This window comes from Passer montanus, unplaced genomic scaffold (assembly GCF_014805655.1).
Source record: "Passer montanus isolate IOZ18808 unplaced genomic scaffold, ASM1480565v1 scaffold2, whole genome shotgun sequence".
Classification (NCBI taxonomy): domain Eukaryota; kingdom Metazoa; phylum Chordata; class Aves; order Passeriformes; family Passeridae; genus Passer; species Passer montanus.
In genome coordinates, this window is record NW_024366591.1 from 6286287 (window position 1) to 6311628 (window position 25342).

At 36.5% G+C, this 25342-nt stretch overlaps 1 protein-coding gene across 1 annotated transcript in view; it reads right to left on the reverse strand.

Moving 5' to 3' along the window:
* Window positions 1-9959: 9959 nt before the first annotated feature.
* Window positions 9960-25342, reverse strand: part of WDR27 (WD repeat domain 27) — an 89339-nt gene continuing 73956 nt past the window's right edge. Inside the window, exon 24 of the mRNA XM_039707730.1 lies at window positions 9960-10670. Coding sequence (XP_039563664.1) covers window positions 10623-10670 — 48 coding nt within the window. The 3' untranslated portion in view covers window positions 9960-10622. The remainder of the gene's footprint in view (window positions 10671-25342) is intronic.

Here is a 25342-nt window from a genome sequence, read left to right on the forward strand (position 1 = left end):
GGCTGTTTATGATACTTCTGAATGTTTTGGCAAACAAACCCGCTCCTCAGGACCTGGAAAGCAGCTCCTTTACTTTGTAGTGCAACCTGCTTTGTTTCCACAGGTTGCCAGTGACCTAATCATGGTGCAGGCTAGTATAAATCTCTGACCTGGCCAGCACATCACTGCAGCCTGCCAGTTAGATGTCTTCACTTCATACACAGCTTTCTGTCTTAGCAGTAGAACGTTTTACCCTGAAATGAGATTTTTACCTGGTGAGCTGGAAAGTTCTGGGCAAATTGATCGGTGGCTTCACCTGCAGCCTTGCTTTTACTGTCAGAGCCAAAACTCTGAGCTGGATTTCTGTCTACTTGATAGCTCTTAATTCAGATGATAGCCCAGAAGACATATTGCAATGCTCTGGTGGGTCAGCATGATTGATTTCAACTGAGAACAAAGCATACCTTTCCATACTTTCTAGACGATCAAATGTTTACATTTACTCAGTTTGATTAACAGCTGCAGCCACGCTCAGCCAAGCTCAGCTTAGAAAAATTACACAACGTGTTCTGTTTACAGCTTTAGCTGAACGGAGGCAGGAAAGATAAAAGATTTCATTTATGAACTACTGATATGTTGCGTAAATCTGGCTCGGGAAGCAAAATATCAACAGCTGTGAAGCATGGGATTTTTAATTCCTGGACAAACCCTCATGGTTGTTTTCCCAGTGACATGGCCTACTCACAGCCCTGCAGCTGTAAAGGACTTCATTAATTCTCCAGAGCATTCTGAAGGCAGGTAACTTAAAGCATCAGATTAACAGGAACATACTTAGAGCATAACAAGATTTGAAAAAAATAAGGCCTTAATCAGAAACTGTTGAACATGAAAATAATGTTTTTGTAAACTCTGGGATTTTTAACACTGATGTTTCTTCCTGTACAGTTAGCGACAGACTAACATGGAAGCAGATCGTCATCTAGTACTTATTTACTTCTGCTAAAATTCATATGTAAATCAGACAGGAAGACCTCTAAGACAAACCATTATCTGCTAAAAGAGTTAAATTTACTGAAATTTAATTGTTCAACTGATCTAAGGACTAAGTTGTATGAAATAACTGCAGGTGACTCTGTTTATGAGTCATCTGTACCATTTCACCTATTCAAACATACTGTTTATTTACGCACACAAGTAGTGCAAAAAATTTTTAAAAACCCTATTACAATTCCTATGTTTAGATAGAAACAGAATGAACAATTAACAAAACAGACACAAGACTTGTGTACAAATTATTGTGCAAATCTTGTTAATGCAACTTTGATTTGAAAAAAATGCAGTGCTGTTTTCACACTGTGCTTCAGGTCTTAAATATGCCTGGAGAGATGGCAATCTGCAGTGGGAAGGAGAAAGGTGACTCCAGATACTGAGTACAGTGTCCTGCAGCCAGGAGTTTGGTATAGCCATCCAGGTAGTGATTTCTGCCTGAAGGAGAAGTTTGGCACACTGTTCCTTCTTGGTAAGAGATTTCAGTACCTCTGTGTGCTTACTAATAGCATGTTTGACAGACCCTGGCTGCCATCACTCCCATCCAGGAGAGATACCGCTCCTTCTCTACCCCCAAGGACCTCAAAGGACCTGCCTGGACTCCTGTACCAGCCATATCCCTCCTCCCTCTGTGCACCTCCACTCTGGTGGAAAACAACAGAGCCCACACATCTGCACCAGGGGCCAGACTCATAAAGAGCTGCCAAAGGAAGGGGAAGTACGGAAAGAGAACTGTGGGGACCATCAGCAGTCTTCCATAGCTCAGCAAATCAAAGGTTTCCAGGCTGCCAAGCAGGTCTAACAGGAATTATAAAAAATACGTGCATGACATACAACAAAGGTAGCAAGAAGAGAGGAGAGTCCAAGAAAAGTGAAATAAAAAAGTCCTTGAGAAGAAGCCAAAACAGTAAGAGGATGGAGGTTCAAGAAGTCTGTGTCTAACACCAATAGTATTTCTGAGCATTTGTACAAATCAAGCTATTCTTACCCCATCTTTCATTTATTATGAAGGAATTGAATATCAGAAGAAAAGCATCATGAAAAACAGGATGAAAAAAAATCATTTTCAACATTGCTGCAATATGTCATTATTTCATCCTTCTATCTGGCTTCTTAGATCATCAATGCAACCCGAAGTTCAAAGTTAACAATATGTGTAATTTTGCTAATAAAAATCCTAAACACAGCTGGCAGTAATGCCTTAAGATGAAGGGGGAAAAAAGTCCCATTAGAGTCCTCATATTTATGTATGTGTGTCTGTTCTTGAAGAGATGTTGCCAGAGAATGCAACTGGGGCATCGTGAGTCAATAATCTTTTATATTCACATGATGTCCCTTGGGACTATGTACGTTCTAGCACAAAGCCACATGTTATGTGATCCTGGAGAATAAGCATTTAATCGTTAGTATTATATATGGCCATGATTTTGTTTTGATAGATCAACTGAGCATTGTTTGCATAGCAAGCACCATGGAGTCTACATTTCAAGCCAAGTGGCTAAACAGAGCAGTACTGTTTCCCATATGTTACGTGAACTTCATTATCACCCTCCACATTTGGAACTGAAAGTTACATTCTTTTTTTTGCATGCATTGCTTTTTTGGCATTTCATATTTAAATCTTCAGAAAGAACGTAATGGCAAAAAAATTTAGGAGGATGTCTTCTCATCAGCTTTTGAGGACAGAGCCTTGAATAACAAGATATTCTCCCAAGCAGAGGGAGCAGAGCCCCACTCTTCCAGCAAGGAACAACACAAGAATTTCCAGAAAGCAACATACATCCATTGTGCTTTGCCTGTATTTTAGGGCAAATCTCACATGACTTTTCAGTACTTGGGACATCCAACAGACATCCCACAAATCTGTCATAGCCTTATCCCAACTAACATTGCAGGCAGAGACCCTGCAGACCACTAGGACAAGGTGTCAGTACTGCGGCTGGCTTGTCCCAAAGACTGGCTCTCTGTTGCATGGAGCATGGCAATGGGCTGGCAAGTCCTGTGAATCCCCTGTGGTCTGTGATCTCTGGGGAGAAAATAGGGAGATGATTCTGGAATAACGTAAGAGACAGGTTTTGAATTGCAAGCAATTGACTTTAAAACTGCAGTCGGGCTCAGGGAAAGCCTCTCCCACCTCCTGCTTTCTTCAGTGAAACCAAGTCAATACAATTTGAAGCTGTGGTTCTGCTATTGAATTTAAGCCACTGGAATACAAAGTGATCTGTCAGGTCTAGCAGCTGTGCAGGGGGTTTCACTGAGAAATTATACTTCTCACAGCCTGGAGATTCCATGCAGTTGCTGCACATTAGGATGCATCCTGAATTTACTGCTTTCACTGGGACTTTGCCAGTCAGTATAGTTGTAACCTCATCTTCTAATTGAAACCTTCATCAGAATGATAAATGGTTTAACAGAAAATTATTTATGGGACAAAAATATAAAAACCAAAATCTTTCGTTCTTCTACAAATACGCATTGGTAGTAAGAATGAGCTGATGAGTGTAGTCTATTGGTCTATTGCCAGCCTAGAAATTCAGAATTTCAGACCATCAAAGAGAACACTTGTAGATAGAAAAGCAATTAACTTTTTTTTTTAACTGCTTAAGGGCCAGCAGATTTTTATTCTCTGAAAGAGTGGAGTAGCAAGACATTTTTCTAAGCTAGATTTCTAAACACATCCTGTCAGAGCAAATGAGCACTCTAGTTCTTAGCACCTTCAAATCCTGTACATTCCTGGAGGTTGTTGATACAGGATGGTTAATTAGCTCTGGTGGAAATTTTTCATGGAGACAATTTCCCATGAGAAAAAGAAGAAGGTTGGCTGCTGTTTTGTCATTTCAGCCCAGCTATACTTTGAGGTCTTGATTTCCCTGTATGCTTCCTGGCAAAGGATGTGTTTGAGGTCTTCACTTCTCTCTTTTAGCTCAGGTTCTCCAAGCAGATGCTAGGGATCTGGAGGCCTTTGGATTTTGCAGGTGGCAGAGGCTACTCCAGGTGAGTAAGGAGCCTCACCAGGTCTCCAAGCTTTTCTCCCTGACCATAAGGGCCAGGGCCAAGCAGTGGACTCCATGGTGAGCTCCTTGCCCATTCAGTAATTTTGATTTTCAGACTTCCAGGCTCTGCTGTTCTTTGTACTGCTTGGGAATAAGAGTAGGTATTCACTATCTCCTAGGCCTCACCTGGGACCATGGGGATCCCCTTCCCAGTTATCTGTCTTGCCATCTAACCATCTTCCTACGATCCTTCCTATTATGAACAACAAGGATATGGAGGCAGGCAGCCTGTCTGCCTACAAACCAGACAGGAGGAGCAAGGAGAGCAGAACTTCATTTTTTCTTTCATGAAGCAGAATTTCCTGGAAATCCCCCCATGTTTGGAAAAAACTCCAAAGTCCACCCTTTGACATTTTGTCCCTATTTAGAACAAAGCCCTTTTAACAATAAAATTTTTCCTGGGAAAAGATTTTTATTTTGTCAGCACCACGGATGGGGCTATTTGTTAATTCAGTTTCAGATGGGAGCCAGAGACATATTCACTCTCCCTCTGAAGAGTGCACACAAAGGGCAGGCAAGGGAAACAGGAGCTAAATGTGACTGGAGCTTTGAATTTCTGCAGAGCTCTTTTCCTTAAGGAAAAAATTCCAAGGATATGTTTTGAAGCCTCAGGCATTTCATTTGAGTCTTTTTTTACTCAAAGTAAAGGACTCTAGAAGAGTCCTTTTTGCAGTGAATGGCAAATTGCAAAAGCAGAGGCGGACAAGTATCCAACTTATTAAGGGTCAAGAGTACCAGGAAAGCTCAGAATGTCTTTTTCTGACATTGCATTTGAATCCAAACTTTTATATTAGGAAGTTTTTCCAACTGAATATCAGTGAAGGAGTTAGGATAGGAAGGAAATGGCTGTTACAAATAATTTCATTTTGTTTATTGTTTTTATAGAACTATCTGTTTTCTATAATAGTGAAGGTCAGTTTTATGGGGAGAACTCTTCAGTGGGTTACCTGATGCCAGGGTCCCATGAGCCTGGATTCAGTATTATCAGCAAAAAATCGTTCTGTTTTGGCTATAGCTTTTGCTATCTCATTTGGCCTTGATGACATTTGGCCTTGATTAAATTAGTCACTTACCCAGGCTTATTTTCTGAATATCATTTCTTGTGCTCCATTTAGAGAAAATATAGGCAGTTTATGTTTGTAGGGAATCTCTTAGAAGGCTGGGAATGAAGGCCTTGTATTTTTCACATAATTTGCAACCTACTAGAAAAAGGAACTTGGAAAAAGCACTACAGGAAGAAACCTCACCCTTCTTACAGGTTTCCCTTTGGGAGAAAGTTATTTCCCTTCCTAATTATATTTTATATATGTCTTCTTAAGTAGTGTATTACCTACACAATAAATATGAAATTCATAGGGATATTGCTAGGTGTTAGGTACCATTGTAATTTATTTAACTTTCCAGTCTGTCTGCCAAAAGACTGTGAAGGACGATGATGGTGTGTGTATATTATGATATATATAATGGGTGTGCAACTTCATTATCCTTAGTGGATGTCCACACTTGGAAGAAAAATGTCTTAAATCTCCAGTCTCCTCCACCCAAACTATGTTTCTTTCACATCATCCTTACAGTTTTTATTTCAGTCACTGGATGTTAGATTATTCTGCCTTTTCTTAGCACGCAAACCATTTTAATAGGTGCCTGAAAGTGAGCTGGTAAAGATTATTTGTATTAAGGTATTAACTGGCAATCTGGAAAGTACAAATACATAAATATTTCTAAAGAAGAATAATAAAAGCACTTTTCTCTTGCATAAAACATGAAAATTTTTTACCACTATCTTATTACATAATTTTGTTTCCTTTCAGTGCAGCTTACTATCCTGAGATAAAAAAAACCAATCAAACAAAAAATACTGTGAATGAAAAAGCCTTTGGATGAGTGAACTAAAAAGGTAATATTTATTTACTGAATATCATAGCTACACATCATGCTTCACTTGAATATATTCACTGTTATGACTTCATGGGTGGGAGCAAAAAGGAATAGTGTGTAAAATGAAATGTTCCATTATGTCAGACCACTGATGACAGTGGTTTAAACTAGAGAAGAGAAAAAAAACCTCATTGTAACTGTGTTTTTCACAGCCCAGGATCACACAGGGTGGAAGGCATTTCATTCATTTTTTTTTTCAGCTATTATTTCTTTTCCTCAAGATGTCTTTTTCTCTATGGTTGTGGAGGGTGTGTTTTATACTCATTAGGTCAAGTTCACCCCTGGTGCAATCCTAGCCAAGTGCATGGCATTGGTCCAGGAACAATTTCAGACTCTGGTCTCCTTTTTTGGGAGATTGCTACTACCTGAAACCAGCATCCTCCCCCAAGGCCTGGCTTTGGGATTGGTTAGTCAGCGTGCACAGACGTGAGGCAATGCTTCCTACCCAGGGATTGGCAGCTGCCTGTGAGCCCCATCTACAAGTGGGTAAAACAAGACATTTCTGGGCATTGTGGGAGAGTAAACTACACACAGACATCTCTCTCTACCTAAATGAGAGCTTAAATGGTAAATTTAGGGGCAGGTGTTGCCCTGGGAAAGTAAAAAGCAGTTCATCCAGGCATTTTGGCAGACCTCTGAGCAACAGCATGAAAGCAGAACCACAACTACACTATTCTGTGGTTACTTTTCACAGATCACATTACAAGACAGCTCTAGGATAAGTCTGCCTTTACAGACCCCACAGACAATTGGGAAGTACTCAAACAATATTCCAGTGAACCCTTACTTTGAGCCTGTGTTTAAGATATAGCTGCCTTTTCTTATTTACTCCTTCCTTGTGGCTTAAAACAATGGAATGTGTCAGGAAGATCTGGCTGTGCCTAAGCTTACTTTCTGTAATTGCCCCAAGCTGAAAGATGCTGGGTGATGCTGGTAGATGACTAGAAGTCTTCTTTCATGTACAGACTTAAAAAATGTTTCATTAGCACTTTAAGCCTAATGAGACTTAGACCTTTGAACTCCTGTCCTGTTTTTAAATTAAAACAAGGCACAGAAAAATCAGGTTAACTTTTATCCTTTGTTTTTATTCCTATTAATGGTCACACGGAGAGCCTGAAACAATGAAGAAATTGCTTACGTCACACATCCTTCATTTCAAGAAAATTGCATAATAATTTTCTTCTCCTAATTCAACTGCTCAGACACCTATTATGCAATCATATCCAAGCTCCCTATCCTTGACACAGCTAATGAGAGAAACAGGAGCCAGGAATATCCAGTAGGTCCAGTAGGCTCCTGAAGTGGCACAATGTAGCCTTTACATGGAAGCTGCATAAAACATCAGAAAATGCCATCTTGAAGGTGAGAATAGTAATAGTTTGCTATTCCTTCTAAAAGTTCCTAATTTGCTGAGGCTGAATCAACGCAGCCAAGCAGAAGCATTTATTGCTACCTCACTACAATGACTTTGGAGGGAAGTCAGAGATTTAATTCACCTTAATTCTATCAGTGCTAATGAGGAACCCTTATTTGAAAATGATGGGAGAGATTCAGTGTAAACCAACCATAAAGTCATTTTGGCCAATGTAGCTGGTCCTTTTCCAGCTGTCTTGCCTTTCTTATAGCAGGAATGCTGTAACTGTCTGTCCAGAGAGGTGATAAATGCCCCAACCTTGGAATGAGGCTGTGTGGGGCTCCGAGAAACCTGATATAGTTGATGTTCTTGCTCATGGTTGGAGGTCTGGTCAAAGTGCCCTTTAAGGTTCCCTTCAGCACAAACTATCCTATGATTTGTATGAACCTCCTTGAACCTAAAGGGACAGTGAGGCCAACAGTGTTTCAAAGCCCATGCCTTCAGATTGAACTGAAATGACTGCACATCAACGTGTGTAGGATTGGTTTTTTACAGCAGACCCTTAGCTAACCAGGAATCTTTCCTATCTGCTTTTGGGACTTTCTAATTTCAAATAGCTTTGTCTGTAAACCAGAAACAGAACATATAAACAGTCAGGTTAGCCTGTTAAAAATACAAAGATATGGATGGTGCTTCTCTGAATACACCCTCATTACTTTAACTCTTTAGTCATTAAGTGCAACCTCCTGTGTTCTTCTATCAAAGATACCTCAGAAGGATTATGATTATGAAAATTCTAGTGATTATGAAAATTCTAAATATAATAAGATGGTAACACACTTCACAACAGTTTTTTTCCTCCTATTTGCCATTAGAAAATCTTCTTTCAAGCACTTAACTTTGCCAAACTTGAAGTGTGTCAGCTAAAGTTTTCCATTCTCAAAACCACAAGCATTCAAGAATTTATGAGGCATCCAGGGGGGATTTCTTTCTTAAGATGGAAAAAAATTATAGTGAATTTCCACTTGAAAAGTTCTAGTGCCTGTGTGGTAGGACAGATTCTCTGTCTCCCCTGAGGGAAAAAGGGGTTAACAAATTCCTGGGCTGGGGAAGAGCTGCACATCTGCAAGGACTGTACAGATGAATGTCTCTATTCAGCATGGATTGATGATGCTGTGGTCACAGACAAAATGCCCCAAAGAGTTTTCTGTCCAGAAAAAGTCCTTGATAAAAGTAACTAGAAAGCAGCATACAGCTGAGTCTCACTTTAAGGAAAGAGATATAATACATTATATTTGGAAGAAGAGTTCCTCCTTCAGAGATCAAACTAGCTCAAGATTAGGAGGGGTTTTGAGGATACATACTGTCTGACTAGGTAATAATAGCAGTTAGTTCTAGAAGGTAAGACATCTAGAAAATGGAAGTATTTCCCTTTCATTTCCAGTGGGGATTGTGACAACAATCCATGCTTACAGCAAGAATTCATAGTTTTTCTAAGTGTGTCCTCTGCCTTAAGCCTGAGAATATCATTCTTCTGTCAAAAAAATGGTACTTTTTTTAAAAAAGTCATAATTGCAGTTCTTACCTCTTTAGCAGATATTCAACCTCTCTGAAGAGTCAGTCACAGTAAGTTGCAACCCATGGCTCAGAAACACTTTACTTGCAAATACAGCTATGGCATATGTTCTGTATTTGACAGTGAATCTTGATGTGGAATCCACAGCATGTGGATGAGAAAATTAGCTAAAATAAGTTTGAAAAAGACCATCCTGAGGATCCCTGTGGGGGAAATTAAAACTTAAATCTTGCTGAAAATTTGTGAGTGTAGTATATCAGCATTTAGCTGCAACATAGAGGATTATTTCTTAGTTAATCTGATTTTGAACTGGAAAGGTATTTAAAAGTATTGAAGTGGGTTATTCCACATTTTCTTTGATAATACAAAACCTGATTCTGATATTCAGAATTCTTCTGAGTATGATCTGACTGCACTACACTCCTATAGTCATTGATGAGATCACTGTGTTCTAGAGAAGAGGAGAATACCTGGATATGATACAGTGTATCCTACCACTGTTTGATTTTGCTCAGCAAAAAACTACTAAATACTTCACAAAAGAAGGCTCAATGGAAACTCAGCAGTTTATAGAAATAACTTGATATACTTATACTTAATATCATATGCATAAATTAAGGACAGCTAAAAAATAAAACATTCTTTACAGTGCTGAAAATGATCTGGCTTTACTGATTGGTGTTAAAGTGGAGGTAGGGTAATAACTCCAATTTTTCTTTTTTTTTTTAATAATCTGAATAATAAATTCTGTTCTGGGAAATTTAACTTTGAAAAGGCAGTACAATTTTGCAAGGAAAATAAAAACTCAATCTCCTTTCACACATCACTTACATGGTCTCTACTCTTAGCTAAAGTCAATGATGAGTGAGAATGTCTAGCCAAAAAAAAAAAAAATAGAGGTTGTCTAAAAACTGTTTTCTAGGAGCAAGATAAGTAACCTAGGAAGAATACAAGAAATTAACTTTTTTTCTGATAATTTTATTTTCATATTATTTTAACATTTTTGAAAATATTTAACAGTTATTTAAAAGACAGAAATAGTTTCTTTTAAAGAGAAGACATTTGTCACATATTCCCTAAGAAATTTACAGAATGTGGTATAAATAGTAAACCGGCAAAATTCTGATGTCAAACAACATCCATGCTGATTCCAGTAACCCCAAAGAAGTATAACAGAAGGACAAGAAGTATAACAGAAGGACTCTCATGGTATTTCAGATAGACATACAATCCTTCTTTCCATCAGGTTAACTTAAAAATTTGTCACAAGCAGATCTAGTTTTAAAAATGGAACACTTGTTATTTTACTTGAATTTTCAGTCTAGACTAAAGTGGTCCCTGTCTAGCAAAGCACTACAGAACGCACCTAACTACAAGAACCCCAAAAGACCTTTGAAAGCCACTTCTGTGGTGATTTGCTAGAATGAAGTCAAAATGAATAGTCTCCTCCTTTTTCGTGATCTTTCACCCTTATGTTTGCAATAAAGATAACAGACTATACAGCAGAAAAACTTGAGAACAGCTTGAGGAACTTCCTGAAAATAACATCAGAAGAAAACTGTAGTTTAAAGGGGAACAGTATGCCACTTGCTTCTGGCCAGTTACCAGTCTCCTTTCTCTCAGCAAGTCATTATTCTCAGAGTACCACGGCCAAAGCTCCACAGGTTGGCAAGTATCAGGGTAGAAACAATCGGAGTTTGCCATCCAAGGTGGCTGTGGTGAGCTGCAGTTCAAAAGAAAAGAACACATGGCTTTAATGAAGATCTTTCCAGTAAGCAGTTTGCTTTAGAGCAACAAACCAAATGAAGATCGTTAAGATGATATTTAAATTACTTCTATGTTAAGAGGTCCAGGATTCATTAAAAAAAAAATAATAACCCATAGACTTTTCTCAACCAAGCTAATCTGAAAATTCCATTTCACTTAGATTTTTCTTTTCCAACTATTTTCAAATTTGTGTCAACATCCGCTAACACATCAACAGTCTGTAAAACTGAAGCATATGTTAAAACCACATAGAAAGTCAAACAGACTTCACTGTGTATGACTCAAGAAGAGAATATGGAAGAAATAAGAAAATGAGCTGGAATAAATGAAGACGGAAAATACTGTGAATTAAATCAGGCATACCAACAAATACAGTTTTCTGATTTTTATTGGTGTTAAGTGTAGAGTAAGAATTTCCTTTGTAAGAAAGTATGTTGAAAAATTTTACGAAGAGGCAAGTCTTGAAGACATGCATAAAGAGCCTTCAGCTGCATTAGCTTTCTTTCACCAGGTTGAGAAAATCTTAATTATAAAATAAGAGGCAATATTATTTTCTGCACTTACTTCTACAAACAAGCACTTGAAAACCTGCTGTATCTCAGAATGAAAGGACAATCTACAAATGACACCACTTACTAGTCATTAAAAATTCAAGGTGTTTAGGCCTTGCATATTAGGATTTACAGTTATTTCTCACTAGTGATAAAAAATCTGAAGGGCTGGAACCAAACAGGCACTCATGCTCTGATCAGTTCATTTGGTTAACTTTTTGCATCCTCATTTTTCTTGATCTGTTCTTTCTTTGATACATTGACTCATTTGTTTTATTCCTCTGGATAAAGGGACTCTGTGGTCAATAAATTATCTTCTTGGGTTTGTATTCCCTTCTTTAATATCTCCAATGATCAATTTTTCTAATCTCTCATAAGTGTTATCTCCCAAGACAGTGACTTATATTCCCTTATTTTTATTTTTCTCTCACTTAAGTAACCTGAAAGTATAGAATATCCAGAACCATACAATCTAATTTCTCCAACTCTACTTTTTACAGTTATCTAAGATAATAACATACTTCCAATATGTCTCTATCTACCTCTGCAACTTACTACTGTGTTTTTATTTAACCCCAGACAGCAACTAAGCACCACACAGTCGCTTGCTTACTCACTCACTCCACCCCAAGGGGGATAGGGCAGAGAATCAGAAGAATAAAAGTGAGAAAGTTTATGGGTTGAGATGAAGACAGTTTAATGGGACACAAAAGGAAGAAAATAACACCAATGTTAATGATAACAATAATGATGAAAGAATTATAATACACAAAACAAGTGATCACAATGCTCACCACTTGCTGACCGATGGCTAGACACTTCTCAAGCAGCTGCACTAAGCCAGCTTTCCCCTCAGTTTATATACACTGAGCACATCATCAAATGCTCTAGAATATCCCTTTGGCCAGTTTGAGTCATCTGTCCTGGCTGTGCCCCTCACAACTTCTGTCCTTCCAGCCTTCTTGCTGGCAGAGCAGGAGAAGCTGAAAAATCCTTGACTTGGTATAAACACTACTTGGCAACAACTAAAATATCAGTGTGTTATCAACATTATTCTCATAATAAATCCAAAACACATCACCTACTAGGAAGAAAATTAACTGTGTTGCTGCCAAAATCCGGACATACTGGAAAGATGATGTAAATATAAAATACCTAAGTAATGTGTCCTTTCTAAAATTTTTAGTCATTTATTGTGTGCATGAAAAAAAAAAAAAAGAAAATGGTTTTATTACTATTTTATGTTATCAAAAGAATACTAATGTAACCTGAAAAATCAGAGATCTATGCTATAATAGGAGATAATATAGCAACCCTGTTCAACTTTCAACTTAAAATAAAATAATTTTAAACAAAATTAAGTTTTACAAGACCAAAAGAGGTCATCTTGTCCATCCTCCAGCTCCAGATGCAACTACAGAAAACATTAGATGAGCTTAGCTAGGCTTTGTCTGGCTAAATCTTGAAAATTTTAAATGAAATTTCACAACTCATTCCAGTGTTTAAGTGCCTTCTAAGCTGTCTTTCAATTTTTTTCCTTAATGTCCAACCTGACCTCAAAAACTGCAATCTGTGGTCTGGTCAATCCTTCTGTGATATCCTCTGACAGTACTGAAACACAGCTTGGCTTCCACCTACCAAATGCATTCTCTACACTGCTATTACATTCTGCTTCCAGGATCCTTCTGTTTTCAATGACCATAAAAAAATATCTTTCTACTCCAATTAACTCCACCTCCACACTTTTGATAGCACTAAACCCATCACTGAATTGGCTGAACCAAAAATGCCCACCTCCTGATTTTAAGATCCCTCCTTGTTGGTCATATGCTCTAAACTGCTGTCTCTCAAGTCCTTCTTCTTCCTTTCCCCCTTCTCTTACTTTTTCCACCTGTCTTCCTTGGCTGTTGATAAAATGAGGTTGGTCTTTGACTGAACCATGCTGAGTTGGAAGGGTCTCACAAGGATAACTGAGTTCAACTCCTGGTCCTGAGCTATCCCAAAGAGTCACATTATGTGTCCAAGAGCATTGTCCAAACGCTTCTTGAACTCCCTGATTTGTGTTCAGGCAATATAGAAATTTTAGCTAATAGTGTAATAGCAATATAATAACAGGAGAAAGCTAATTGCAATTTGTATTAACACAGATAATAAGAGTTACTAAAAATCTAGCCTGTAGGACCCTTGAAATTCCTGATTTATCACACTTAAGAGCTATTAAGATTGATTAATAGTGTTCTCAAAAGTATTTAGAATCCATAGAAATCTCAATAAGATTTCTTTTAAAATTTTAACTTATGCCAATATTGCATTTCCAAATAATGCAAGCATGTTATTTCATTCAAACCCCTCAGCTCCCAAACATACTGCTCCAAAACTGTGTTTAACATTATACTTGAAATCTCTACAGTAGTTAAGTCAATTAACTACCCATCATTAAAAAGAGAAAAAAAAATAAAAACAAACCAAACTCCCAAACTAATTATGTCTTACTATTATGTATTAAAATCTTGGCATCAGACCTGTGAATAATCTGGCACCTATGTAAAGGCTTCCTATGGGACAAACACTAGAATGTTATGGAATATTATGAAAGTGCAGACTGTTTTCTATATCTATATATATATGAGGGAAGAAAAGACCTTCAAGAAGGACAGAGTACAAGATTGAAGTTCTCGGCATTTTGAGCTTTTAACAAAAAAATTCAAGCTTTTGAAAGTAGCTATGACATTTGGCTCCACAATGGGGAGGAGAACAAGTTCTTGAACACAGCTCTCTTCTACTTCATGGGCTGCACAACATATAAAATTTTATTGGATATTTAAGCTAGGCCAGTGACATGCAGTGTTGGAAGGCTGTGAGTTAACAGTATGATTTTCAAGATATTGTCTACTGCATTACCTTTTATATTAACACAATGTATATATTTTTCTAGAATTACCTTTGGTTGGAGGGAAATTTGTTTCTGTAGTGATACCACATCAAAAAAAACCCCAAAAACCAAAGACCATGCTGCAAATTAGATACCTGGATTTTCTTAAGCCACAAACACAAACAGTTGAATTTATATAGAAATGCATCAAACTAATATTTTGCTTTAATATTTCATACAACACACATTTGTTGTGTGTTGTACATATATAAACACGCATATATGTATACATATACTGGGAAGGCTTCAAGACATCTTGTACTTCAGGAAATAACAAGAATCAAAGAAATTTCAGCTGGTTTCACATTATGGGTATATAACATCCTTTTTTTTTCCTTCAGTTAGTATAACTATGCATAATATGCAAGTAGAGACACAAATTTTTAAAAAATCCACTAGCTGTAGAGCAAAAAGTATCATCTGGCCAAAAGTCCAGTACCTAAGCAGAACAGATGGGAATATAGTTTTTAGGGGGTTAATATTTTCAGCTAGTTTCATTATTTAAATTATTCTATGAAAACAAGGGACCACAAGCAAAACCAATGCTCTTGAATTTCGTATTTGTTTCACAACTAGCAACAAGCAAGAGCAACAAGAAAAGGAGGCATTATGGAAATTGGATTTTACTATATTCTTCCTGTTCAGAAAGTAGAGTCTAAAGCAATGCAGAATTCATCACCTTTACTCCTGGAGATCTATAGTGCATGAAGGCTTTACCAACTCTGATTTTGTAGTTTAAGCCAAGAACAAAAGACATGTAAGTAGCACTTTGGAAAGATTTGTTTTCTTGAAAGTTGAGTGTTTAATTTGACAGCTGCACTCTTAAGCATTCAATCAGTTAGATCAAAGCCACATGTGTTTTTTGCAGACAGAAGATGGAAGCTTTTATTCTTAAGATAGCTCTCCTATTGCAGAAATGAGAATTGAGGAGAAAATACAAAAAACATGTTAAGAGCTTTTAGCCATAATTCCTTGAGGTGGATCATACACATATAACCATACAGGGGTAAGTACAGGTAGTATGACTCAAGGTAAGCACTTCAGTTTTTATAGTACCTGTAGACCTGTAGATGACATGCTCACATTTTCCTTCCCATTATGCTCAGTGCATGGATAGGGTTGATCAATTTTAGTGTGTCTAGTTCCTGTATTTGATATGCTTTGTATATCAGAGGTGGCTTGCCTATCCAGAGGGACTCAGTATCTGAGGCCACCATGAATGAGACATTAAACAGCTGTTAAAGGACCCACTGATCATGTTTATATAGAGATGCTCTAGGTAGGCTTTTTGCTGTAAAGAGGAGAACGTTTTTTTCTAGAATTATAGGAAGTTTAATTTTATAGAAAGCCAAACTATTCAACAGATTAAAGTTGTAAGAGGAAAACAATCTCTCCAAGTTAGTAAACTGAAGCTGTAGAGAGGACAAGGAATAAAAATATTTTTCCAGACAACATATATGTGCAGAACCCTATCAAAAGAATTATGAAAATGTAACAGATCCACCATATCCAGTATTTTCACTAGTCACACAAACGAATTAACATTTAAAGACAACTAGGTATAAAAATATTCTATTCTTCCCATACAGGACTGGAATATCAGCCTCTTCAGGACTCATTATTGTTGAGGTTTATTAATTTGCCTCTCTTCTATGCTGTCTTTAATGTAAAGCATAATTTCACTGCCAGCAAGGTGCAGTCTGTGTTCTCTATACACTTTGGAGACATGGTCTGCAGTGCCTCCCCTGATTATCCTTCTTCCACCAAGTTTGTGATAAGCCTGATAGATCACCCAGGGTCACCTTCACTCAGTGCTGTCCACCCTATTTTCCCATCTTATTTAATAAGTTTTTAAACCGTTCGTCTTCCCTTATGACTCTGATTGCGTTCATCTCTTCTGGACAGATGTTTCTGGAACCTCCTGGGAAGTTTCTCTAATTCATAATACTTTTAAATGTATTACCTATTTCAGCACCTGCATTTCTTTGCTGTCAGCCTTTAATAAATATTATTTATGTGCTTAATAAAAACAGAATTCTCATCTATTTCATTTAACATGACATTTTTATATGCAAGTCAAACTAGTAACTTCCAAATTCTTTTGATGTGTTAAATTTACTTGCTCAACTTGTTCTTGGACTCTTCACTACAGTTATGTAAGATCCATTTCAAATTATGTTCACAAATCTGGAAATACTGAGTTTGGTTGTGGAGGGTGTTTTTTGGGTTTTCTGGGTTTTGTTTTGGTTTGGGGATTTTTGTTTTGTTTTGTTTTTTTGTTGCTGTAGTTTGTTTGTTTGCTTTTTTCTTCTACCAATCCCTAAACATTCAAGATTTCCTCTATGTTATCTTTTTTCTTTTTTCCTCAACCTAAATAACTAGGAAAAAAAATTACCAGTAAATTATTTTTAAATTCTAGTAGATAAACTGAGCTGCATGCTGAACATTTGTTCAAAAGGCAGTAAATGTTTACTGCATATCTCAGGTCTAAAATTAAGAAACTACAGACATAAAGGTTCATAAGGAAGAGCTGTAACTGGAAAGATCAAAACTCAATAAGATGGAATCACTTATTTAATCTTTTCCTAGGCTAAGGAACAGAGAAGAGGAATAAAACACATCAATATTGATAAAAGTATTCAAGTCAAAAAAGGAGCAGAAACTTCAAAACAAGACACAGCCATTTATGTCTAATTCCTCCTCCCATCTGAGGTTCAGGCAACCTCTGTCTTTTCATTCATAAAAACATTCAGCTTTATTCAAATTAATAAACAGGCCGGCATATCTAAGGTAGGGAGCTTTTCCCTTGGCAAAACTCCAACTGGCTTCTTGGGGGTCAGGACTGTAATTAAGATCTTTAATTTACAGTATGCATATGTAAGCCACTTCATCAGTTGTTCTGATTTCCCTTACGAGGTTTTAGATGCACAGAAAGCTGACACCTACTTCAGATTACTTAATTATACTTCCACTAAATTAATTAGCAAATTTACTATCAAATTAGGAGTTTTGAGGTATTTTGACTTGTTTGAAAAACAGAACTGATGTGGGTCCAGAACACAAAGGAAACATACCTCAGACACCAAAATCCTACAGCAAGGACATTTCTAGTTTCTGCAGACTTCAATGTTTTATTCAAGCATTCTACATAGTCTACATAGTCTACATAGTCCCCACACTGTGAGGACACATAGCATCCTCAGTGAGAAGGTGGGAGAGCCCATTTTATGTTCAGTCCCAAATTACACAATAATCCACAGTGGTTCCTACATCAGAAGTCAAATGTCCAAATGCCTGTCCAAAATTGTATCACAGCAATTCTTCCCACTCTGGGGATCCACACAGAACACAGCTAATTCATGGACAAGGGAAAAACTTAGTCTAGAGCAAAGGCTTCTGAAGGCCACAGAGAGAGTAGCACATTACTACTAATGCTTGAGACACAGTCACTGCAGACAACATAAGAATCAAAATTGTTTCACTCATCATGTAAGAACTGATGAGTGATTTTGAGGTTTTTGCCCATCCATGATGCAATTTGTGACATACTATTCTTCACATATTATTCCTCAATTTGACAAATATGATACTTGGCTGCCTTGTACATAGAAGTTGGGCTTTCCTTGGCAAAGGCTAAATTGTGCTTGCATCAAGCCTACTGGAGTAGTAGATACCATTTCTTGAGGCCAGTAGAGCATTTCTTTAAATGCAATGTCCAAATCTTACTACAGTGTCTCACACAGTGATTCAGCACCACTAATGTAGATTGAACAAACTACAAAAATTGATTGATGTCTGACATTCCTATGTTGTCATCCCTCATTCAATGCACTTAGTGCAAAACTTGGCAACAAATAGTATGACTTTATGTGCCAATTATACCTGTATTCCAAGAAATGCGTTTCTAATTTACCTTAATTAGAGGTACCATGCTAATCACCTGAAGCTATTTCAATCTTATTTCTGTCACAGATAAAATAATTTCTATTCCTATGTCTCATTACCACTGCTAATTCTTCTTTGGCTTCCATTTTCTTTCCTTTACATCAACATCAATAAGAAATTAAAAACATACCATGAACATTTCCTCTGCTTTTAGGTAAAATCATGCCATAAATTACCAATGCATCTTTATATGGGCATTTAGACATAAACACATAAATTCATATCCATACATATACATAGAGTTCATTGTTACTTTCTTCAAGCTTTAAAAGTTGGTTATGTATTGATTGTGTTTCAGATAAAGAGCTGGTGGTACTTCAGATAGAGTACCTCAGAGCCTTTCTTACTGAACCAAAAAAGGTTCAGAAATATGCATTTAAACAAGAGTGCTATATTAATATTAGTACATCTTTACAAATACACATCAATTTTCATATAAAAACACACAACACAATTTAAAATACAGCTGGGTTTCCTCAGGATATTGCACTGAGGAAGCTGAAAATGTCTTACTTCACTGATTCATATACATAAAAACTGTAGAAGAAACAAACCTATTAATTGTTAACCCAACCTAAAATTTTACAATTTGTTATAAATTTACAGTATGTAAACAGCCTGTAAGCATTCATGTCTGGAATTAATTTCCTTTGAGAGTTCATATTCAGAGTCAGCACTTCTTTGTTGCCTGATAAAAAAGCTGAGCAGTTTCAATGTTCCTGGATGAAGCCATGCTCCCATTGGAATTGAAAGGAAAGTCACCAGTAACTACAAAGAGCTGGAAATGATTTCTAGGGTTTTGTGGTTTATACCACCAACAAAGATTATGACTTCTGCTATAGGTATTCATCTTGACTGCTTCATCTGTTTTGTAGTCATAAAAAGAGACTTATGGAGCTTTAAAATCCTGTGGAGATTGAGATGTGAAATAGGAATGCCACAAAAATATTTTCAATTGTAAGAATAAAGAAAGACTAAGGAACATATTCTCATTCCTAACCACATTTAAACTGCATAATTTTACTGGTTTCTATGTTATAACTCCACTTTTTCATTGCTTTGACTTGTATCCTAGTCAGTTACATCTCAGCTGCAAATGGTCCTTCTACCAAAAAATTCCACCATGGAATTCATTCTTTAGATGGTCACCTCAGCTGTCCATAAAACAGCATTGCAGACCAGCACACAGTGTAGGAAGATGTTTGCCAACAGAGACAACAGAGGAACAATGAAATCAAAGAAATGTCTTAACTTCCATCCTTTCCCAGGGTTTTGCTCTTTACCCAGGATGAGGCAGTGAGAAGCTTACTTCACTCAGGATTCATGGTCTTGAACATGTTCCTGAAAATGGTTTTTATGGCCTGCATTGCTGTATCTATTGGCTGATTACTGCAATTCATAAGGGATTTTTTTTTCGTTTAGCTTCTGAATGTTTTATTTAATATTCACTTCATATATGTGCATATGTTTTATTTAATATTCACTTCAAATATGTGCATAATTGTGTGTGTGTCTGTGTCTATGTATGTCTATATACTTCAAACAGCTAACACTTTTAGACCCGGACGTGCATGGTTTTGGGTACTACCGAAGAACTGATGCACAAGAGGAGCTGACACAAGGAAGGAAACCTACAGTATTGGTTATGGTATGTGGCTGCAGTTATGTGCAGGAGTTGGCAGCATCATTCATTTCCAGATTAATTAAATAATAACCTGCACTGACATTTCACCATGAAGTAAACATGGGACATGGAATGAAAAGTGTATTGTAGATCAAGAAACATTTATCTGTTTCATATATAATCAAGATCCATTCTGCAATTAAAAGTCTTTCTATCCCTAAACTCCCAACTAGAAGTCTGTTCCACTCATTCATTACTAGGCAGGAAACTAGGAAAGATATCTTAAGTTTTTCCATGGTTGTTGTTTCTCAGGAATACTTTCTGAAAGTTTCATGCATGGACTAGAGAATTCTACTGAGAATTCCACACTATTTCAGGCAATCCTCCCTTCTCCATATTTCTCTATCTCAAGTTCTGTGCAGCAGACACAAATTTGCACAATCAGAAGACAGTTGCTAATCTGGCTACTGATTTTTTCAGTCACATATCCACTTTTAATGTGGATTGTTGTAATAAAAGGGTTATCGTAATTACAGCTTATTGAAGGCCATCTTGCTGTCAGGTTGCTGTCCATCTGCCCAGAGAGATTGTGGAGCCTCCATTCTGGAAGATATCCAAAAGCTGACTAGACAGGTCGGAACAACCTGCTGCAGGTGGCCCAGCTTGAGCAGAGGGGCTGGAGTGGATGACCTCCAGCAGTTTCTTTCAATCTCTACCTTTCTGTGATTTTGTGATATTAGATTGGTAAAGCAGGGATCTGAAGATATTAAATGATGAAAAACAACAAAGAGCACTGTGCAGTTATTTGGTTCAACCATTATATGAGAAAGGAAGTGGCAGGACTAGCCAAACTTAAAAAGATTAAAGCAAAATCCAATTAAATTAAAAATCTGTATAATTAGTGGTACTTCTAATACATTTTTAATGTAGAAAACACTTGTACTCTATACTTACAATAGCAACTTTTGAAAGTCTGCAAAATACAGTTGGAACTCACATGGCTGGACAAATGATCAGGAGTGTTTTCCAGATCATTTGTTTTAATGATGGGTTTGAAACAGCTTAAATGTAATCTCAGACATTCTTCAAAAGCCTGCCATAATCTCTGAGGCTACTAATGTTTGCATGACATCATTGACATTACAATCCTGTCTCTTCACTCAGTAACTAAATAAACTGAGGAAAACATGAAAAAGAGTTTTTACTAGCATCGTTCTCAGGTGTAAAATTTCAAATTCCACTTCAAAATCTGGACATTAGCTCAGAAGAAAAGACACTAAAATCTAAAATTCTTTCACGCAAACCTAGCCACACAAGTGTAATCAAGCACTCCTCTTCAAAGAAGTAGTTTAACACCCCTAATTATCCTTGAAACAGCAGAGGAATGGATTTTTCTTTCTAAAACTGAAGCTTGTATCAGAATTTAACAGCCTCACATTTCTTCTTTTATTATTCCACACTCAAATGACTGAACATGTTTACTCAGAGTATACTGTGGGACTTTTTTACCAAAACCCAGATATTCTCATGGAATTTCCATATTTAAAATAGTCATTTCATAGTTATTAGTCATTATGAAATTGTCAATAGTCATTGTGAAATTATGTCTCACACAAGGCAGAAAAATTATAAAAAGAGTAAGCCTTTTGTATGAAAGTATTTCTATTACTTCTTGCATTCAACATTTTCAAAACAAAATGCAAGAGTAAAAGGAAATTCTCAATATGATTCATCCCGAATAGTGTTGTTTCTATCCCCATATTATATTGACAAAATTTCTCCAAGTGGCATAAAGTCCATATTACAAAAGCTTTGAGAAAAAACAAATTTTTTTTAATTTTTTTTTTAAATTAGGTGTTAAGTACTGATCACAGAGGCCCAAAGCAGCATAATTAAGTCATTTCTGCCTGGCAGATCTAGACCCAGTTTAAAGTAACTGCAGGTGGATGTATTTCTTCAGTGTACCTACATATACAGTTTAAATTTTCACCGTAGTTTAAAACATTTTGAAATAAAATGTAACAGATTCATTGCTAAAAGAAAAGGGTATAAAAGCAGACATATCATTAAAACATTTAGCAAAATTATCACAGTGGCTGGTGGCATCCTAATTTTTGATTGATTTTAATTTACTTCTGGGTTAACAATTTAAATAAAGAAAATAAACAATTATTAGTTACAAATCTTCTTAACATGCTTATACAAAAATAATTACTACTGAGATGTAGTGAGTTTATTTAAATGCATTTTTTCCTAAAATGCCACCAATGTAATTTTTAAAGAACATTAAATTAATGGAAATGCTAAAAACCCTCAGTTCTGCCCCACCCTAAAAAGTATCATATGATCTTTTTATGTAAGTTAAATTCTCCAAAGCCTCTTCATATTTACTAATGACATTTAGGACATGTATTCTGAAACTTATTAAAGCAAAAGTACAATGATTAAATAAAAACAATTCAAGATGTTTATCAATCTTGCCTAAAATGGTAGAAAACAATGAAATTTGTATTTGCATCTTCCATAAACATATGTATGAAACAAAGTTCAACCTGAGATTAAAATTCAACCTTATACATGAACTGCAGAATTTTACCTTCCTAATCACAGTAACAGAAATGTAATTTCACAAAACATCATTGTCCTAGTATTATATTATCAATCTCCCAAAGAATTAAACAGATTCTACTTTGTCAAAAATACTTCTGGAAGCAACTACTGAAAGTAATTCTTTAGATGAGCTTTGAAGAGGAGAAGCCAAATGTCTTTTCCATATATAATGAAGTACCGTTGCTGGCAGCCAAAAACCATAAAACAATGAGATGTCACCACCAGAAGAAAGTACCTTTCCACTCCTTAGTGACACATTACAACTGTCTGTACATGTAAGAGACCAGGTGACTCATTAGCAGCACTGTGAGTGCGCCCTTATAGCCCCCACAGGCTCTATTCTGAGAGTCATGGGCTATTGTCACTTGGAATATCTAACACACTAAAAAGCATGGATAAGTCTTAAATCTGAGGGGTTTCCTGCCTTAAAATGGGAAAGTTCTCTTGTCAAAAAAATGGAAAATTATTTGTTACAGCGCAGGCAGCTAAAAGGCATCTACAAGTCTCTACAGCAGGATCAGCTGCATGACACGAATTTTCCATTCATGATCAGCACAGTATGTAAAATCATCTTGAGGAGAAGGCCATAATTCATTTCACTTTTGCCATTCAGCAGATGGTTATTTTAAAATTTTTCAAATGGTCTTAATATTTTGAGATTATAATTGTTGACATTAGTAATCACAAGAAGTGGGCCAAGATGCACAGTTTTAATGGCAAAATAGGTCTCAACTGTGGACACATAAAAGTAGATGACTCTTGCTAAATGGAATTTCTCAAAGAGAATTAAAGACCTGGTATACCACTCAGGATATCACAAGAGAGAAAGAGCAAGAGTTTACATGCAGGTAAGATATTTCTAAAAGTATTGTTTTCTTGAACTCATAAATTTATTGCAAGTTTCATAATACAATACAGAATATGAAAAAAAAAATCTAGTCCTGTTGTGATCATATTTAAATTTATAAATAAAATTTTAAGATTATTAAAATCTTGTGCAGATTCACCTTTAAATATTGTAAATCTGTACTCTAAGTCTTAATAACTAAGACTTAATTATTCAATAAGTTTCCTATTCCTATGAATAGGAAACATATTTGATGAGGGTGTACATATTTCTTTACCTTGCGCTTTTAAAAAGAGTATATCATCGCATCTGGAATACTCTTCACTTCTCCACCAACAGATGCAAGCAACAATAGAAGGAAAGTGTGAACTGATTTCACTTTTCACTTTCCATAGTAATTTTATTAAGGTAGGAAGTTTAATCTTTCTGGTAGCTGAAATAAACTTGTCAAAGGTGTAATTTTACGATTCCTCACCACTGCAATTTTATAATGCAACAGTAGGCTCTACATGTGGAATTATTTCTTTCATAATATGAAGATTATTTATAAATAATTATTTAGTGTTGCTTGCTGCCATTTGGGAAATGAAGATTATATCTGAAGTTCCTACAAATTATAAAATCTGGTTTTTATCAGTTCCTCATTAACCTGCTATCTTTTGGACAGCATATATAATATATCACAATGAAAAGTTGAAATTAATTTTTTTTTTGTAAAAATGCAAAACATTTTTTTAAATAATGTTTTATTTTCTAGTATGTCATTGGCAAGTATGCAGATTCCTATTTATGTTTTTGACTATAACCCTATAAAATATGGAAGGTCCTAAATATGCACCATAATAAATATTCCCTCTATATAGCAAGTTACACAGAGAACACACATTTTCAATAATCTAATTTCCAGAGCACTGAATATTTACCAATTTCTGTAACTTTTCAAAATTGCAAATATGGAGAAATGTTCTGCAGGAAAAAAATGCAACACCACATTGCAATTTGGAACAAAACCAATTACTAAAATAATATACACTCACAAAACACTCAGAACACTAACAGAAGACTAACCAGAATTAGCTTCCTGGAACTTCTTAGCTCACAAAGCAAAAGCAGTAGAGAAACTAGATTAATAGCTTTCTTAAAATGTGCTTTTCCTAAGTGCATGATTTGTACAGCCAAATGAGAACTTTAAATGTAACAAGTCAAGTAACAAGCTCATTTAGTGTTCTCTACCTCAAATATATATATATAAAAACATTTGCATTAAGTAAGCCAGGGGGTGATTAGACTGCATACATTAAATTTAACCAAATTTTTAAAACAACTCTAAGTCATCTAAGGAGAAGTCTGCAATTTTTTTATCATAGAAACAAAAATTAAGAACTTGAAGGTATGAAATTTAGGGTATGTCTGTATTGGGAAATGGACCATGATGTGGTTATCCTTCAGTCAACAGAGAAGCAAGGCAGTGTGTCCACGGAGTTTAGCATAGAACCACACAGTCTTACTTATGTGAGCTCACAAGCAATGTAGCCATGTTGGTTTGGTGTGACCTTCCAGGGAGTTAGTAAGGCTGACAAGAGTATTAGCTCATTTACAGTGCTGGAATAAAAGTTTAACTGCCTCAGACCACAAGCTGGGTTGTTAGAACTCCACGGATGAGTTTAAGCCTAATGTGACTAAAGCAAGGCTGGATCCTTTGTGCACATCTATATAAATATCACAGGGCCACACAATCACAGAATGGGTCAGGCTGCAAGGGACCACAGTGGGATACCTGGTCCAATCTCCCTGCTCAGGCAGGGTGATCCTAGAGCACATGACACAGGATTGTGTCTTGACCATCTCCAGTGAGGGAGACTCCATAATCTCTCAGGACAATCTGTTCCAGTGCTTGGTCATCTGTACAGTAAAGAAATTCTTCATCATGTCCAGGTGGAATTTCCTGTGTATCAATTTCTGACCACTGCCTCTTTTATCTGTTGGTTGGCATCAGCAAGCAGAGCCTGGTTCCATCCTCTTGGTGCCCTCCCTTCAGATACTTGTAGACACTGATGAGGTCCCCTCTGAATTGTCTCTTCTCGAGGCTGAACAGGCCCAGGTGCCTCAGCCTCTCCTC